Source organism: Haliotis cracherodii, unplaced genomic scaffold (genome assembly GCF_022045235.1).
Source record: "Haliotis cracherodii isolate W230 unplaced genomic scaffold, xgHalCrac1.p SCAF_13, whole genome shotgun sequence".
Taxonomy (NCBI): Eukaryota; Metazoa; Mollusca; class Gastropoda; order Lepetellida; family Haliotidae; genus Haliotis; species Haliotis cracherodii.
In genome coordinates, this window is record NW_027266268.1 from 39,660,477 (window position 1) to 39,679,674 (window position 19,198).

General features: G+C 39.5%; 2 protein-coding genes across 3 annotated transcripts; one reads left to right on the forward strand and one right to left on the reverse strand.

Moving 5' to 3' along the window:
- The first annotated feature begins 987 nt into the window (after window positions 1-987).
- LOC139459925 (uncharacterized) lies at window positions 988-9,934 on the forward strand. Its single transcript, XM_071241658.1, has 3 exons — window positions 988-1,006; window positions 6,695-6,765; window positions 9,245-9,934. The coding sequence occupies exons 1-3, from the start codon at window positions 988-990 to the stop codon at window positions 9,932-9,934; spliced, it is 780 nt and encodes a 259-aa protein (XP_071097759.1).
- A 4,877-nt stretch (window positions 9,935-14,811) lies between these two features.
- Window positions 14,812-19,044, reverse strand: LOC139459928 (large ribosomal subunit protein uL29-like). Of its 2 annotated transcripts, XM_071241663.1 has the most exons (4): window positions 18,989-19,044; window positions 17,901-17,975; window positions 15,420-15,481; window positions 14,812-15,080 (listed from the first exon to the last, which is right to left on the reverse strand). In XM_071241663.1, exons 1-4 carry the CDS (start codon window positions 18,989-18,991, stop codon window positions 14,849-14,851), a joined length of 372 nt encoding a protein of 123 aa, XP_071097764.1. In that variant the 5' UTR covers window positions 18,992-19,044; the 3' UTR covers window positions 14,812-14,848. The 2 variants fall into 2 exon arrangements, with proteins under 2 accessions (XP_071097764.1, XP_071097763.1); XM_071241662.1 differs by lacking the exon at window positions 18,989-19,044 and having other exon boundaries at window positions 17,901-17,984.
- Window positions 19,045-19,198: the final 154 nt, after the last annotated feature.

Here is a 19,198-nt window from a genome sequence, read left to right on the forward strand (position 1 = left end):
ATGACATGGGCATATCGATAGAAACATTCGTTAGTGAGTTGGGTTTAACACCATTTAGATGAAACCCACGAGTACTGGTATGGTGCTGAAAAACCTAAAAAACATAATCATGACTAACCGGGATTCGAACCCACGATCATAGGTTTATTGCGTGCCCAAGGGACAGACAGACAAAACCCCGCACAGAGAATTGCGGCGCCTAAGACGACTGGGCCACCTGTGCCTCGATAGCGACATAGACAGACAACTCTTTGTGATACCTCAAAACATTCTGAATCACTTCCAGAGAAATCAACGTTCAATAGATCACTATTACATACAATGGTTTCGAGTCCTGCTTAGTAACTGTGATGTATTGATAGTTTCTATCAATTTGTTGTCTTCCAGTCGTTTCCAAATTATATCTCTTGCATTGTGAAAGAAAATATAACGGCATTTTGACGATCTCAAGCAAAGACATAATCATAAAATATATAAATTATGGGAGCCAAACTGTAGTATTAGACAGGTTTACAAGCGGTTACCTGGTGAAAATCTGTATAATATGTATAGCTTGTTAGATTGTCCAAGAACCTTTTTACATTCTAACACAATAGTGTTTTGTGCAGTGCATTGAAAAGGCTAAGATGGTTCTGGGGTCTCTCTGCGCGACGTCTCATTGATATGAAGAGACGGAGCCCAGCTCACAGGAAGGGGAATCACATTTTCGCAAAGACGTGCCATGACTATTTGATAGTGATTCAACACATGCTCATGATATAGTCGAAATCGTACAATCGACTGCTTTTAGCTGATATTTCTTATGAAAATGGAAAGTGTTTTGTCGCTTTTATTGAAACTGAAAGCTAAACTATGACGTCACATGAGAACGTCATCCCATTGTTTTCGTTTGGCTGTTTATGACGTCATGATGAGTATCAGTAACTCATACTGAGCGGCAACGTCGTTGAAACAGGCTGTCCATGCGAAACATCACAAGGCATTAAGATGAAAGAAACGCGCGTCGGTGAGTATATATTTAATCAGTATACAGTTGGGAAAAATTTGTCTTTCTGACCACTCAGGTCATATTTTTTCTTATGAACAAGGATTTTGTCTGAAAATATTTACGTGTATGTGTCATGGGTGCATAATCAAAATTCGCCGTCATTCGCTTGGTGTTCAAACATGGCAGAAAAAAGCCGAGAAGAGCGGTAGCCACTTTACTAATCTCGCCATATTTCGAAATCCGTAGCATTGTATAAAGTATGAGTTACACGATGTTAAAGCTAAGATGATTGGGGTGATGATGGTTATAGTTTTGACTTTGCGCACTCAGTGTTATGTATCAAAATTTACAGTTTAAAAAGGGCATTTTCTCGGGACCATATATGGTCACCTGGCACTATGCGGGTGTGAAAAGTGAGGGACCATATATGGTCCCGTGGCACCAAGAGGGTTAAACGATCATTTTGCTTCCTAAGTTTAATAAATGTAAACACGGCTGGTGAATGAAATATTTCTTTTCTGATAATGTTTTGAACAAAATAATGGGCGATCTTTTTGTTCCAAAGGGCAATAACTCTCCTTTTGAAATGATATAAGCGACGGTCCAAACTGTCGCTTCCGGTCTGGTTCCCGGATCAATGCGCGCTGCGACAACTACTGACATGTAGAGACGGAGCCAAGCTAAAGAGTTGTCCTGTTGCACCTTCGTTCAAAAACGGTCGTTTACAACTGAATATTTTTAACTAGCACATATTTTGTAGTGATTAATAGTTTATAATATCAACATTCTTTGAGTCTTCAACTACAAGACGAATTGTCACTCTGGAATATAGCGGGAAAAACGTCATTAAAAATGGTATATTGCCACGGTATTTTCTACGTCAGAAAACAGCGAGGCATTCTGTCAGTCTGGGCTTACATATTGCATCGATGAAATAATGCAAACTCATTTTATTTATCAGCCTTTGTGTTATTTCCCACAACAATTCAAGCATTTAAATCACAACAAATACTACCATGGACTTCAATTTATTAAAATTAGTGATACGCCAACATTTGCAGCACGCAGACATCTTTGACAGGCCTTTACCAATGATCTATATAGTAAGTTTACATCCGTGCCTTTACAAATAATTTCAGAAGAAATAACGTTCAATATAATAAGACAACTGATTTTAAATGTTACTTTTTATATCAAAATTAAAGTTGCATCTGAATATTTAAATTTATTTTATTTTTTTAGAAATAGGCCAATTGAACATCTATCATGCATCTTTTAAGCACTCAGTTACTCAGTTGCAATATACATACCACTCATCATACTTTGAAATAAGAGATTTACCCATATTATTCTGCCCCTATAACACGTGTCTCACTATTAAGCGCTTTGAGTCATCACAGGTGTTAATTCATTCATCCATCATTTCTTACAGAATTCTGATACTCATGCTCTTAAAATAGTAGTAAATTACAGAGATTTGTCCCAACAAACAACAAATCATACTAGCTACCCCACAAAATGTGTATGATGTATAAATAGATCTAAATCATAGTTTTATCTTCTTGTTTTAGTAACATAATATTTATTTTAATGTTGACAAATTATTTCCCATACAAACCCACACACTACCCTGCTGTATCTATGTATCCTGATTTTCATTCAACAGTACTTCAAGACACCTGTAGTATTAAGTATATTTTGTAGATATTATTATCATCTAGCAAATATGAATTTAGAAAGTTTATCATCAAATCTTCTGATGGTTAAATAAATGCAAATTTAACCCCACAGTCATTCCACGTAGATAAATGGATTTATTTGTGTTATTTGTTTTTTAATATAACAGATTATACTTACATATGTTACAGTCAGTGTCTATAATCAGGCCCAATATGTATTTTGACTAAAAATTTCAGCAAATATGCATATTGACTGATTCACTCAAGCAAGGTATATATTCTTTCTTAAATTTTCATTAATTTATTATTGCCTGAAAAATAGGACCGGATTTTAGACAGACTGGCTGAAATGAATTAGACTGCATAATTTAATCTCCTCAATTTAATTTGGATCTATTTTGATCTTATCAAGATCAAAGTAACTTATTTAAGAAATTAAAAATGTTTTCACAATGAATTGATTGATTCTCCAAACCTGAAAGAATACCAGAGTCCCTTTTTTATGTTACTTATCTTTACTGGCATAATATTCAGTTCAGAAACAGATGACTGCTAAAAAGTCATGCATGTGTAATCAAATACTAGTACACATGCACAAGTGTGCCAAGATATTAAATAGAATAAGAGTCATTGTGCAATGCAGATATCTTTTGGTGTGAAGAGAAAAAAGAATAACATTAATAATTTGTTTATGTTGGAATTTGAAACATCAGATTAGAACAAGGAAACATAAAAAGAAAGGCCTAATGAAGTTAAGAATCAGTTTTAACTGTGTCACAATCATATGATTATTGTCAATGCAAACTGGATGTAGACACTGCATTGTTAATACAATCAACATTATAGAGATTGACAATTAGTATGAATATTTTGTTTTATTTTATAAAAATTGTAGTTGGTACAAATACTCTTGAATATGTTTTTTAACTGAAATATATAGGGTCCTCTGTGTCTGAAATTTTTCTTTCTACTTTGTAAAATTCAAAAAAGGCCAAAATAATACATATATTTCATTGATCATTTTGAAATATGATCATGGTAGTATTTGGCAACAAACAGCCACCGTTCATACATAAAATCCTTTTCTACAACATGCACCAATTAACCCTTAAATATCAAAACAGATTTCAGTTATTTCCATTTCTTTTATTTTGAACATTGTATCATGATATCTAGTTGATGACGTAATTTTACAGTGCCTGTTACTCTTACAATTTCTTGAGAACATTTCTCATTGCTCTCTGTTACATATCTGACAAATCCTTACATGTGTTGCAGTCAATATTCACAACATTGAGGCAACGTTGCATGAAACCTTCACATTTCGCGTACCGTATCGCTTCACCGCTGTACTTACTGAAATGCATGCATATGATGTAGCCTGCTCGGCGATGCTACAACATAAATATAGGAGGAACGTATACAAATCTACTTAATTTTTAAAAGTGTGATATTCATACATCAAGGGCAACACTTTAGTACCGATTGCAAAACGTCAACAAAGCGACCTGGGATGAACGATCAGCTGATCTCACCGCATCGCTTCGAACGCCTATCTAGGGGTTAACTATACAATATAATCAGTCGTGGTCATCCCTGATGTATCATTAAATCAAAGAACATTTGTTTCCGGACATGGCAATAGATAAATCATTTTTTAGGCGAAAAGATATACTGTCCACACATAAGCGTGACTGATGCCGACAGAGGTGAAGGTTATACTAGTTAACTGTCTATAGGCGTCATAGTAACATGTAGTGCTCGTATCGCGCATACCACATGCGCCGTCAGTTTAAGGTTGGACCGTCCGGGTCAGCGCACCTAGCGGGTTAGTGAAGGGAAGATAAATTGAAAAAGATCGCCCATTGTCATACATTCCCGCATTCGCCCCATACCTATGCAAAGATGTCTTCACTGTACGCCAAGTCGACTCTGTTTTATTTGTACAAGTCACACTTTATGAATTTACAAGTTATGTGCGAAGTTGGTTTCGTAGTAACAGTTGTTCAATTGATCAGTTTCTAAGTTCACCGGCCATGTTTACATTTATTAAACTTAGGAAGCAAAATGATCGATTAAGAAAAAGATGAAAAAGAAGCAGAAAGAAGTAGAACTAGGTATAGATGGATCCACAGACTTAGGTCCTAGAATCTATGTGACAGTCAAAACGAATTCAACGTTTCAAATGATTTGTTTGAATGAGAAAGTATCTATCGATGATCATTTTCCTATAAAAATTCACATGCTTTCATGAATGAAGTTATACCATATTCCGATTTATTTGAAAAAGGGGGATCCTCCGCCTTTACCCCCTGTATTTTTCTTTAAAAATGTCATAAAGGTGGTGTTGTACCTGCCTTGAACCCCGCTGTGTTGTCCGCCCAACAAAATATATTGTTCAAGTAACAGAATGAACTTACCGTCGTGCAATTTATTTGAAAAAAGGGGGGTGTAACCCCCCTTTCCCTCCCATTTTTACTTTAATATTTCGACAAGGGGGGACGTACCCCCCTTGTACCCCCCGTGTGTTGTGTGTGTAAGAAAATACTGAACTGCAGGCATCGTTCGGTAGAAAAATGGCGGCCAACAAATCCTCTCCGCTTCGACCGTAAATAACGAACTGTGCATGCGTGGAACGTTTTTCATTCGACAACTTCCGTAAACACGTAAAAACGTTCCTTCCGAAGTGGGGACCCAAATACTGCAGTCTACCCCAACAAGAAGTCGACAGTACGTAAAACTTTCTATCGTAAAACTCTCGGCCCCCACAGGGGCGGAGTTTTAGACCATGCTTTTCACGTCTAGCTCATTTTTGGGGTCCTTTTTGCTAAACAATGCCTCCGAACGGATTTCGGCGCGCTTATATACAAGCAAAACCTCCCAAGTGGGAACCCAAATACTGCAGTTAACCCACGAGGCCTAGCCAAGCGGGATCAGTAGCCATATATCTGTGCTTGTAGACCTCTGGCGCCTGAAACCTTCTCCACAAATTAGAATAGTTGGATTTGGCCGAAATATGTTTGAATTGTTACCTTGTTTCGTTTTGTCGCTGAGTGTACATCTGACTACACTTCTTAACGTTATGACAGGACAGACCGACTGTCAACAACGTCTGACCCGAAGCCGTGACGTCTCATAGACTAGGGTTAGAGTAGCTTCCCTTTGGCAGGGCAGTTACTCTAGCGGACAGACCGATGGATTGCCGCGAAAGGCAATTAAAAACAACTGTTGTTTTGCGTATATGTTGCTTCGCCACTGTATAAGAAACAGATTTCACTTTGAACTATATTGGCTACTGTCACTGTCCGACTTGACACATCACTTATCCTGTGATGTAATGAATAATAATGCGCGCATTCCAGGAAAACTCGCAATGTTTCTGTAATGTTTGTGAGAGAGGGAAAGCGATTTTGAAGCACAGAATTAAAGAATGACATTATATGATGAAGAGGTTATCACGCTTGTGTGCTTGGGGATGGTAAATATCCTGTATTAGGAATAAACACTAAGTATTTAGCTCGCCAAGGCTCGGTAAATACAATGTTTATTCCTAATGCATGATATTTACCATCCCCAAACACACTCGCGTGATAACCTCTATGTGGCTAATTTTAAGCTTTATCGCCCTATGTTTCAAATAGTGGCCGCGTGTGCTATCTGCTCATGCATATCTTAGCAATACTGGCCTGTAAATACTGCATCACAATAACTTTAAATAACTTAAAAAATATGCTACGCATGAAGATCAAGGTTAAAATTAATCTCCAGCATCCCATGCTTGTAAGAGGCGACGGCTAGAATACAGAATACCGAATGTCTAGTTTAAGTAAAGATCTCCTTTGAAACTCTCATAATATACAGGGGCGGTGGGGTAGCGAAGTGGTTAATTTCTAGTGTCTCCGCCGTGGTATAGTTTGAATATTGCTAAAAAAAAAGGCGTAAAATCCAACTCACTCACTATCACTCAGAATATATAAATGTATGTTGTTTGAGGAATGACGTCAACTGTTGTGTTTGTGTTGTACAGCGTGGAGGGACATGTGGCAGTACTGGGCGCTGCAGGCAGATTCAGACGACGAGCTCAAACCTCCACATCTGGTCAGTAGATGATCAGCTGGTAACACGTGCGTCCTTCGGTGGTACACTGACGCCTCATTTCACAGGACATGGTAGAATGTTGTTTAGAGCTACATACACCAATATTCCAGCCACATGGCGGCCTGGATATAGATTATCGAGTCTGGACCAGACGAACCAGTGACTGAACACATGAGCACCCAACTCCGCCGCCGGGCTACGATGACATGCAGTCACGCGATTATATCAGATCCGTAACCCCCTGGGACACCATTACACAAAGCAGTAAACTGTCTACAAACTGCCATCTTCCCGCGGCAAGGGAGTTAACTCACTGTAAAAGTCCAGGTTGATGATTAATGATCATTAAAAGGTTTTATTGGTGTTCGGGCATTTACAATCTCATTAAAATCAGATCTAAGTTCTCGCTGCCGCTAAACAAAGATCTGAGGACATCCCATTACGAGTCACGTCAGGACGACCTTCAGCGAACTTTGACCGACGACTGAAATGACATGAAATGAAGTCGACATCAGCCAATCAGAAAGCAGCTTTCTCGAGCTGAACGGCGCTCGTTTCAACCTAGCGAATTCCATTTCTGTCTACGCTTGAAAAATATATGACACAGTTCTCGATTAATATTTTGAAAACTGAACAAACGAACATTCCGGAATGTCTCATTTATGGTTGAGAGTGTATGGCAGTGCTTCCTACGTACTGTGCAACGCATCTCCGTTCAAATGTTTATCCACCAGAACCGAGAGATAGACGATAATTTTGACGGAATCAGTCGTACGAGCCGTAACTGTCGTTCGGGATACCCCGTGTTAACGTTTTCGAGGCTGCATGATTAGAAAATACATTCCGACTGTCACTTTCATGATCTGGTAAGCGACGCTTTGATTGGTCGGATGAAAGGTCGTTCTGACGTGACCCGTAATGGGATGTCCTCAGACCTTTGTTTAGCGATAGCGAGAATTAAGATCTGATTTTAATGAGATTGGGGCATTTACACCTTGCCCATAATTAGGTTTGCTAAGTACCTAGATATTTTATAAAGTATCAAAACTGCCACATGCTTTAATATAAGGGAGAATTACATTCTGAACATCATGGCGAACAATATTCCTAGAACATAACATGCCAGACAATGAGAAGTCAATTTTGAGAAGTGTTAGAGACTCCACCATTGCCTTACGCTGATTAACAAACTTTGGCAATGCAACAAAAAATGAGCTACATTACCAAGCTGATTACACACTGTACACTGTGCAGAAACGTCTTTATTAATAACATTTAGATAAGCACCAAGACCACAATGCCCAAGACGAAGTCTGGTTAAGAGAACCTCCCCTCTCCGATTATTTCTAGATAAGTGTAATTTAGTGATAAAAGGATCGATGCCATAAAGATGACGTCCTTTTAAGGATGATGCCCATCTCTGCTGCCATTTTGTGTTAGCATGGGTCATACTGACGGTGCCTAAATTAAAATGAAATTATTTCATCCTGTTCTGAGTCATCAAATTCTAGTGCAGCTTTTGCCAATTTATCAGCTTTCTCATTTCCAAGTAATCCAACATGAGCAGGGATCCATGAAAATTCAACTTTACTTCAGTCACTATAAAGGACGAGATTAACAAAAGTCCAGGACTTTTCCAGTCAGTTAACTCCCTTGCCTCGGGAAGATGATATGCTGCACGTAGCAGTATTCTCGTGGTTCACAGTACTAAACAAACATTGGGATTTTAACGTGTATTTGTACAAATATCCACAGAGAAAGGAGACCCGTGAAGATCCGATTTAGAATAGGGCTTCAGCAACCCATGCTTGTCGTAAGAGGCGACTAACGGGATCGGGTAGTCAGGCTCGCTGACTTTGTTGATGCATGTCCTCGTATCACAAACGCTTAGGATCGATGCTCATGATATCAATCACTGGATCGTCTGGTCCAGACAAGATGTTTTACAGACCGCGTCATATAGCTGGATTATTGCTGAGTGCGGCGTTACACAACAAACAAACAAGAAAGGGTCATGTATCACTTGTTCATATAAGACACTAGGCAACACATACTGACGAGTGTCTTGGCACCAAGATCGGTTTGTTAGTTATTTGAGGACGCTATGGTTAACAAGAATGGTATTGAAGGCCCCATTATTCTTCCATTGTTGAGAAATGGCGATTTGTAAGCATTCGGTGATCTGTTTACAAACTCTCTAAAGACATTTCTGTTGATTCCGTTCACGGGGTTCCTGGAATATTGCAGACGTGGCGTTAAACAACAAAACAAACAAACCCTTCCGCGTTCATTATTTTAGGCAGTTGAAGTTCGAATTTGTACACTGATGTATAGTGTAGATATTTTTTTCTCTTCTTCTGAGCATACAAATATCAAGCCCCCTTTCTGTTCATCGTATTGTTTTATAGATCGGACATGAAAACGCGTTGAGTAATGCAAACCAAGCATCTATTTATTATTTTTCTGTGTTTGATTCAAGCTACGCCCCTCCCGTCCGGTCGTGCAGATGAACCGACCCACACCTGCAGTGAGAGCCAAGCTCCGCCCTTCCGCTCCCTGTAGCGAGTCAGCGTTTATTTCCCCTTGGGTGTCGGACGACCGGCGCGCCGTCACGTACATGCTGTATGCGTCCCTGGAAGAAACTCGTCTGCTCAGCACTCTGTTCCGCAGAAAGGCCACAAATGCCACTATTAAGAAAGCCCTGGGTGACCTGAGAAGACTGAAAGATCAGTTACACACTGACGCCATGTGCGGCATCGAATCAGCGGACGAAAACCAGCCTCTGCTCAGATCAGCCGGAGAGACGTCCCCCAGTTCGTCGAGATCCGATTCCTCGTTCTCTGACACGCCTCTCCATCGCTGCCTGGCCAAGACAAGTGTCAGGGTAGGGTACGGGTACGCCATGCTCCCTTGCGCCAGGGACGACGGGGCGACCGGGGACGCTGATTTCAGATACAAGTACGACATGGACGACGACAGTGGCTTGGACACAAGCAGCAGCAGCAGCAGCAGCAGCCTTCAGATCAGAACATCGCCTACCGCAGCGAATCAGTTCAGTCGCCTGTCTCCGCGCCGCCGGTCTAGCATCAGGAAGTTCATCGACAGGGTCAGCCGGTTTTTCCGCACACGACGTCATTCCGCCAGCCGTGGTGCTGACGTCATATGCTAGATGAACAACAACGTTGCCTCCGTAACATCATTGGCATAAAAATGACTTTTGTGAAATGGATCACAATAAATAAAAATTCAGATATTTATTTAGGTTGCTTGTTTAACATGGTGTCTGGCTTACATGTATGTTGACACACATTTCTATTTACAGTACACCAAACGTGTATTTATACAGATTTATAAAGGAAACGCATTTGAGATATATTTTTGCTATCACAGGTTATATATGCAATTTAGATAATTATTATGTTATATTTATTATAATAATATTATATAGCTCATAAATGTTGTACATAATACAAGCGTCAGTTCTATAATAATTATGATCCCGTGTTACATACACGTTGTTTTCACATATACATTCATTGTGTTCTCAAATAAACTGATATTGCAATGTAAGGTTTTTGTCTTGCTTTTGATCAGTTAGAATAGGTTTTCAGCAACCCATGCTTGCCGTAAAAGGCGACTATGCTTGTCGTAAGAGACGACCAACGGAATCAGGCAGTCAGGCTCGCTGACTTGGTTGATGCATGTCATCGTATCCCATTGCGTAGATGATGCTCATATTAATCACTGGATTGTCTGGTCCAGGCTCGATTATTTACAGACCGCCGTCATATAGCTGGATTATTGCTGAGTGCGGCGTCAAACAACAAACCAACCAACCAACAAACCATTGCGTAGATTGATGCTCATGTTATCAATCACTGGATTGTCTGGTCCGTCACACAGCTGGAATATTGCGGAATACGGCGGTAAACAACAAACAGTACATGTGCTCGTGCTCACTTTGGGCTTTCCTGACAACTTGAGACGCTTTAACCCAGCTCACTCACTCACTCACTCACTCACTCACTATCACTATGCTGGTGTGTGTTCCCTTGGCTGTGACCCGACGTTGTGCCCCAGTGACCGAACCCGTACATCCATGGCCCACTGGGGCGGTCGGGTAGCCTAGTGGTTAAAGCGTTCGCTCGTCACGCCGAAGACCCGGGTTCGATTCCCGACATGGGTACAATGTGTGAAGCCCATTTGTGGTGTCCCCCGCCGTGATATTGCTGGAATATTGCTTAAAGCGGCGTAAAACCATACTCACTCACTCACTCATTCCATGGCCCACTGGCACAAAGGTATATAGCAGCTCAGCTGTATCGTAAGGGAGTTAGGATAAATGTTGCGCCACAACTGCTTTGTGCAAATGGGACCTGGCACTGATAGGACTAAACCTTAAGATGCTTCTGAGTGTCAACACTTGAAACTTTTCTGTAGACATTAATTATCGGTGAACGTTGGTCGTTCACGTGTCTTAAGGATACATGATGTTGACGTCACCATACTCTGTACAGTATAGCATCAGCAAGGCATCCAGCAACACTACTTAGAGACCCTCAAACAAGGATGGCGGTGAAAGTGATGTATTCATAAAAAATACAAGGGAACGAGTTTCGAGACATGTCACTGGAATCCGTGGGGATATCCTGTACGGGTCCATTATCTCTTAAAGAGGGGAGTTGTTGCCCAGTTCTGAATCGCAGTTTGCGGAGAGTGTTCCCTGTCAGTAACAGCTCACCCAAACCCTATATTTGTCAACATTTATTGATGACCTTTACTTGGCATATAAGTTTAAAAAGGTTATGTTTTAAAATGAAGGTTTTCAAACAATAAACAAACTGTTAATATAAATAAATGAATATAGTCAAGACTAACCAAAAAAAATATGGTTGAATAAATATGGATATATGTGTTGTCCCCCCAATTTATATATGTTTTTGTTTTAAAGGTCGATTATTTTACTTGTATGCAATAAGAAACAAACTATAGATACAAAATGAATACTTGTGATACCAGCTTTCATTTGATATCTAACATGATATGGTTTTAGAAAAAATGAAACACATTTTCGGGCTTTTATATTGATTTACCCCCTAAAGATCATTACCAAACTAAACAATTTTTCCCCAACTTAGATTTTCTTAGATTTTTACAATGTTGGGATGCCTTCTGTACATGAAACAGGAGAAATCATTTCTGCAGCAACTTGTGCCGGGTTTGGTGGGATTTGACACTATAATTGACCGGACTACCAGTGTAGGTTGCCATTATAAACCTCCGGGGTCGCTATCCTATTGTTCTCCAGAGGGGTTAAAACTCACAAACAGTGATGTTATATAATATGTTATAATATCCCAGGGATTTAACATAATATCCCAAAGATTTATTTTACACCTCAAGTATTTTAATAATACATCTTCCGTTTATACTGAAACATATTAACGTTTCTCGGTAGAAATTTATTTAGCATTTGAACACAATGAATTGATATGTGAAATCAAATGACAAATGCTCTCTTTATATTCCCGCGGATTCCCTTCATATCTGTAGCCCAGTGAGTGAGAGAGTGTACCACTAGGCTACAGAGGCGCTGATAAATCACAATGCTTTGAAGAATGTCTTCAAGTACCGTACGTCAGCAACAGATATTTTACGCCCGTTTCCTAAGGTTCATGGAAAGTATGTTTGAAACAAAAAATTTGATAAATGTTTTGTTTTTTGTTTCCCTTTTCGGTTTATAAGCGTGATAAAACATTTACGCCCCTCGGTTTTATCCCTTGGATTCTTGTTTTAAATCACCCAAAAACCCTCGGACATGTTTTATCCTGTACACAAACAAGCGCACCGCCCACTGCCCCGAGTCCCGAGTGTCATAACAACAATGTAAGCTGGTTGAAAAATAAATTTAATGCTCCCCACTTTCGAGTTATCTGCCCTTGTGCACAAGAACATGACAGGCTTGACTGGTGTCCTAGAATGCTGGCTGTACCTATATAACAGCGATTTGAGGGTTTTTTCGACCCAACGTTTGTCCATTTATTGGCAGTGCGATCTGGATACTATTTGGAAACATCCAATTCCACCCAGCTTCCAATATTTATGAGGTCACATGTGTTACTTGTTGTATTGCATGCTTGCCTTAAAGGCGAATATACTTGTCCTGAGAGCCGACTAACGGGATTGGGTGATCAGACTCGTCGACTTGGTTGACGCATGTCATCGTATCCCATTTGCGTGGATCGATGCTCATGTCAATCACTGGATTGTCTGGTCCAGACTCGATTATTTACAGACCGCCGTCATATAGCTGGAATATTGCTGAGTACAGCGTTAAACAACAAACAAAAACCAAAACTTGTTGTATTGGCTCTGTAAAATAATATATTTTTCAGTGATTGATCCTGTGTTAGTCAATTCTGAGCTAACCTCTACGTTTCAGTTTGGAAACAGTCTTTTAACACCATAACATGTATGGTGAACCAAGGACCACAATAGAGTTGAAGCTGGAATCCAAACCTCAAACCCAAAATAATTATTCCAGCTGGCCTCTGTGGCACCTCTTACCAGATGCTTGTTCTTAGATCAGGGGAACCAGAGTTAGGTCCCCTACATAGTACACACAACTGCTTCTCACAAGACGTCACTAATTTGGATCAAGTGGTTAGACTTGGTTGTTTGCGTGTCATCACCACACAGGACATAGCTCATAATTTTGTCCCATGCTTGCGGTAAAATGCAACTATGCTTGTCATAAGAGGCGACCAACAGGATCAGGTGCGCAGGCTCATCGACTTAGTTGATGCACGTCATTGTCAGATTGTATCCCAAAATGAGTGTTGCGTTAAAAACAAAATAATCATTTAGTCCACTTGTATCTGACCTGGACTCGATTTTTCTTCCAGGTCACTCTGATGTAGCTGCAATACGGCCGACTTCTGTATAGAACAAACATTCACTATTCCTTAAAGATGTTATGTCTGACACAGAGGTCCAGATAAGCTTTTGGTGTTGTGGGTATTTAACCCATGCATTTTAAAATCGTTGGGTATCAGTAATTCTATCTGGGTATTAAAATTTCTTTTACCCACTAGTTTTTTCACGTGGGTATTTAAGTTAAATATTTAAAAACACTATTCATCTAGTCCCAGCAAACTGGTGTCGTGTGGGTTTGAGAGCTTAATAGGACTCAAAAATACCACGATACTTCCACAAGAAAGTGTGATGGCAAATGATAATGATGTAACTGTCATCGTAAGGTTGACAGAATGCCCGTTTATAATTTCAAAATAAGTTGCTGATTTGCTAATCAAATACGCAGGGTTACTTCACAATATTTTGATGATACGCACAAGTTTTATTTTTGTGGCGTATCTGTAATGTTCGTTGCGTATTTGATACGCTTGGATTTTATTTTACTGCGTATTTCTGCATTTCTGATGCATATTTAACGCAGATACGCAGCTTATCTGGAGCTCTGCTGACATCTCTTCCCAAGCCATCTTAATGAAATTGTAACAAGTGTCATCACTAGACAACATATTCCCTTGATCACGCGCAATTCGCAAATGGATTTCGACTACTTTGGGTTTATTGCCATAGGATACCTTAAGTTCCGTGAAGAAAATTATAATGCTGTTCAGTATTTTTCAATATCCCAAATCATTAAAAGGCACCAGTTCACCACTAGACTGATCTATAGCAAGTTTCATCCAGAAATATTCCATGTTTTTTTACTTCTGCTCTGGAAACAAGCACGCAATAGCAAGTTTCATCCAGAAATATTCCATGTTTTTTTACTTCTGCTCTGGAAACAAGCATGCAACTTGTCATGAAAACAAAAATAAATATAAGAAAACAAAAATCCCTAATCAACAAAGGTCAGCAGTTCACCACAAAAATGATTCAAAGCAAATTTCAACAAGAAATATTCAAGGTTCAGTAGTTTTGCTCCAGAAACTGAAAACAGATGGAAAACATACAGACTGACAGACATGCTGATAGCGATATCCTCTGTTTTGAAAAAAAGACTGACTAGAAACAATATTTTCACTTTTTTTTTTATTCCCCACCAAATAGACATTTAAGCTTTGACTGCATACTTTCGGGTAGGGTACAGGCGCTCTCTCTTCTGTTCCTTCTTTGTCTTGATAGAGCGTTCAAACTTGGTGAGGGCACGCCTCATGGCTCTTGTCTTCTTGGGGCGGAGATCCTTGGGCTTAAAGCGCTTTGTCTTGTAGAATTTCCTCAAGTTCTCCTTTTGTGTCTGATTGATGACTGTCAGGACTCTAGCGATAGATTTCCTCACTGAGCATCTGCAGCAAAAGAACAATAGCATCAGAAATCAATTCATGAATATACAACGTAATACTAAACTCAACCATATAATAAACACAATACGCTTAAATATTTTGAGTGTTTAGACCAAGATAATGATTCAATAATAAACAAATCATGAATGTGTGTCCAATAGAAACTAAATGTGAAAAACTGGGTGCCAAAGTGATGGTTGAAGGAATATAGTGATATCTGCCCAATCCTCATTTCAGGCTATGAGTAGTGTGGACCTACTCTTTTCCTTCTGGTAAAAAATATTTTGATCACAACCCAGCAGATTTACTTGGTGTCTATTCCGTCTCAGCCAGTTTGCTTACATCTTAGCCAACTTTGAGGCAGCTCCTCCGGTAACCTTGGCAACACGAAGACCAGCAAGTTCCTGAAATTAGGAAAAAGTCATTGGTCAGATAATTCACTGGGCATCAGGTCTATTTGTTTGCTTTTTGTTTAACGCGACACTCAGCAATATTCCAGCTATATGACGCCGGTCTGTAAATAATCGAGTCTGGATGACGCATTTGGATAAGATGACATGCATCAACCAAGTCAGTGAGCCTGACCTGTTAGTCGTCTCTTACTACAAGCAGTCACCTTTTACGGCAAGCATGGGTTGCTGAAGACCTATTCTACCCCGGATCTTTACGGGTCTCAGATCTATTTGGAATTTCCAGATACATGTGTAACTATTAAAGTTTGTGGCCTCTAATACTGCAGCTTATATCCAAGATGACTTCCCCATTAGTTCTCAAGTACTCAGGCTTAACACAAGTACAACAGAGGACACAAGTATACAATAGACTTGTAAAACAACTTATGAACCATTCAAATTACGGGTAGTCTCCTCGTCTTATATTACTTTGTTCAATGCCACACTCAACAATATTCCAGCTATATGAGTGAGTGAGTTGTGTTTAACACCGCTTTTAACATTCCAGTTAAATCACGGCGCGTCAGCTTAATGTGTGAGGAAAGCCCGAAGTGATGCAGGTCTCACACGTTTACCACTTCGGTGAAACCCACGAGCATGGGTATGGTGCTGACAAACCTAGAAACATAATCGGGGCGAACCGGGATTTGAACCCACAATCAAGGTTTCTGGTGTGCCCAAGGGGTGCAACTCTGCACAGCGAATTGCGACACCTTAGACTGCCACCTCCAGTTGTGTGACAGAGGTCTGTAAATAATCAAATCTTTAACAGACAATCCAGCAATTGACATCAATCCATTGATCTACACAACAGGGGTACAATGACATGCATGAACCAATTCAGCAAGACTTGACTACCCAGTCCCTTTAGTAGCTTCTTACAACAATCATGTGTTGCTAAAAAACAATTCTAACCCAGACAATCACGTTTTTCACATCAATGTGTTTACCGAGTCTGAACAAAGCAAAACTGAGCTCGGTTGAGAGTAGAGCTGAGCACCGCCTTGAACAGTATTTTATGTCATCATTTATTAGGGATGGGACGATACACCAACTCGGTGATCCGATATGTATCATGATACTTGTGACTAGTGAAGATTCCGGGGTAGAATAGCTCTTCAGCAACCCATGCTTGCCGTAAAAGGCGACTATGCTTGTCGTAAAAGGCGATTAACGGGATCGGGTGGTCAGGCTCGCTGACTTGGTTGATGCATGTCATCGATCCCAATTGCATGGCTTGATGCTCATGATATTAACTACTGGATTGTCTGGTCCAGACTCGATTATTTACAGACCGCCGTCATATAGCTGGAATATTGCTGAGTGCGGCGTTAAACAACAAACCAACCAACCAACCATGATACTTGTCTGTGCTCTCATCTGTGGTCCCCAAGTCAATGTTTTCATACACAGGATGACCAAATACCTACCACACTGATGATTCACAGTTGTCAGTGTCATGTATGTCACAATGGATATTAATTACGTTTTCACCACAAATGTTTACTAATTAGTATTTGGTTACACAGTTATCAAAGCAAACACTGAAGGTAAGAATCGATATGTTTACATAGTGTGTGACTGTAATGGATACTTGTATTGAGAAGTAAAATATCGTGATCCACTGATGCATCAGTGTATCATCCCATCATTATCATTTATCATGGGGGAGGAAAGCAAAATGTCTGGACTCCAGATAACTTGTTAAGCTATTGAGTATTTACTGACATGGTACATTATCATTTACATTTGGTGTTGATAGTTCTCTTTGGGTTTTCAAATATTCTTACTCCCTTGGGTTCAGCCTATTGGGTAATATTACACAAATGAGTAGACAACCTAAAACTATAATACTGCTTGTTATGTTTTAGGCTACTTCAAATATGTATCTGTATTTGTGCTGCAACAAGTGGATAACTCGCAACAGTTATAAGCATGATAAGTTATATGCACGTCTAATTAATAAGCGAAACATAGCGCCTCTTTTAAGCATTATTCAATGCAGTCAAGTTCAGGTATGTGTGTTGCCTGCACTCCATCAGAAAATATACATCTGTGAAGAAATACATGTACAGTAACTTGAAAAGGATACATTTGGTAATTATGTACAGAGTTGTAATACCATATTGTTTGCATTATGCAATTATGGTATTTATTTTGCACATCATATGCAAATACTCAGTGTAATTGGAGCTATGAAATCTTAATAGACGTTCATCAAGTGAAACCAAGGATAATCAGTGTGTTGACAGTGAATATTATCCAAGTCAGCATGTACAAACATAGTTAGCAGGCCATTGTGATCCTCAGATGTACAAGCAAGGGTCACAGGGGTGTGGCCTGACACCACAGAGTTTCAATGGTTACTGACCTCCTGCAGGTCTTGGAGCTGCTTGGTAAGATCTTCCTTCTTCTTGCCGCGGAGATCCTTAGCCTTTACTTTGGCCTGCAACATGTAATGATACTCATTCACTTTCTGCCAATTTCCAGTGTTAGTCAAGTCATCCTAATATTGTGAAGAATACTAAGTATCTTCAGGGTTTGAAATAAATATTTTGTACACTCAGTAAGTCATTGGCAGGACTAGCTCTTTAACCATTAATGATTTAACAAGTGAAATAGTCTTCATTTAAAAATTATTACGGTTTCCAAGTTATGCTCCGTAAACGACAAACGAGTGGACAGAGCGAGAGAGAGAATAAAAACTACAGCAACTGAAACAATTCTCACAAGCAAACTCTTCTCCAAGCTCTGTTATGTAATGATTCCTGGCAGGGTTCTAAATGTCTTGGGCTAAAGTGTATTTTTACGTAGAAATCTCTATTTCATAAATGGCAAATAATGATTAACCACAAATGGCCAGTCAAAGCTGCTGGATGCTGTTTTGAACCCCCAAAATCTTTACTATTATTTATTATGGTAACATTATATTCCGTAACTATATCATAAACTGATATTGCAAGTCAAGCACCTAAGACTATACAATTTTACCCTAGCTGAGGTCTTTTTTTTTTACCACGTGTCACACATTAATGCAGTGTATGTGCATAAAACAATCGTGTCAACGATTCTGATCTTGGCCTATAATAGTTGGTAGGCTACTTAGAAGTTTAAGAACACCCGATGTTTTCACAAGACTTAAGTTAATCTGTCATAGATCGTAGGTATTGAAACAGCCGGCCTTCAAATTGTGGATATTTTTTAACATATTTTGGATAGTATATAACACTGCAAAAGAAACACCGAACTAATGCAAATCGTTTCAGAAGTGGTTTTGTTTACGGATGGGCATCGCGATTCACAAGTGAACAATTTCGATCATAACACCCCCAAACACAAAATGATGGCTTATCCATATACTTTAAACATTGTTTGTGTATAACGTATGTCGAATGGTTTCACATAAGCAGTGAGGGACACGGGATTGAAGAGATTGCAAAAGAATCATGTTGTATGTACCATGTTGGAAGATGTCTGAATGGTAAAGGCCGGAACGAGGTTCTGTGAGCATTCACTTCCGGTACAATGTCGTTACGGCAAATTGGTTTCAATATTCATCACACAACAAATTAAATTTAATATTTATCTTTCTGTTGATAATATTAACAAGAAAATATATCTCGGTTTGCATGACGAATCTGTTCTTAAATGCGGAACTGTGGCAAGTAC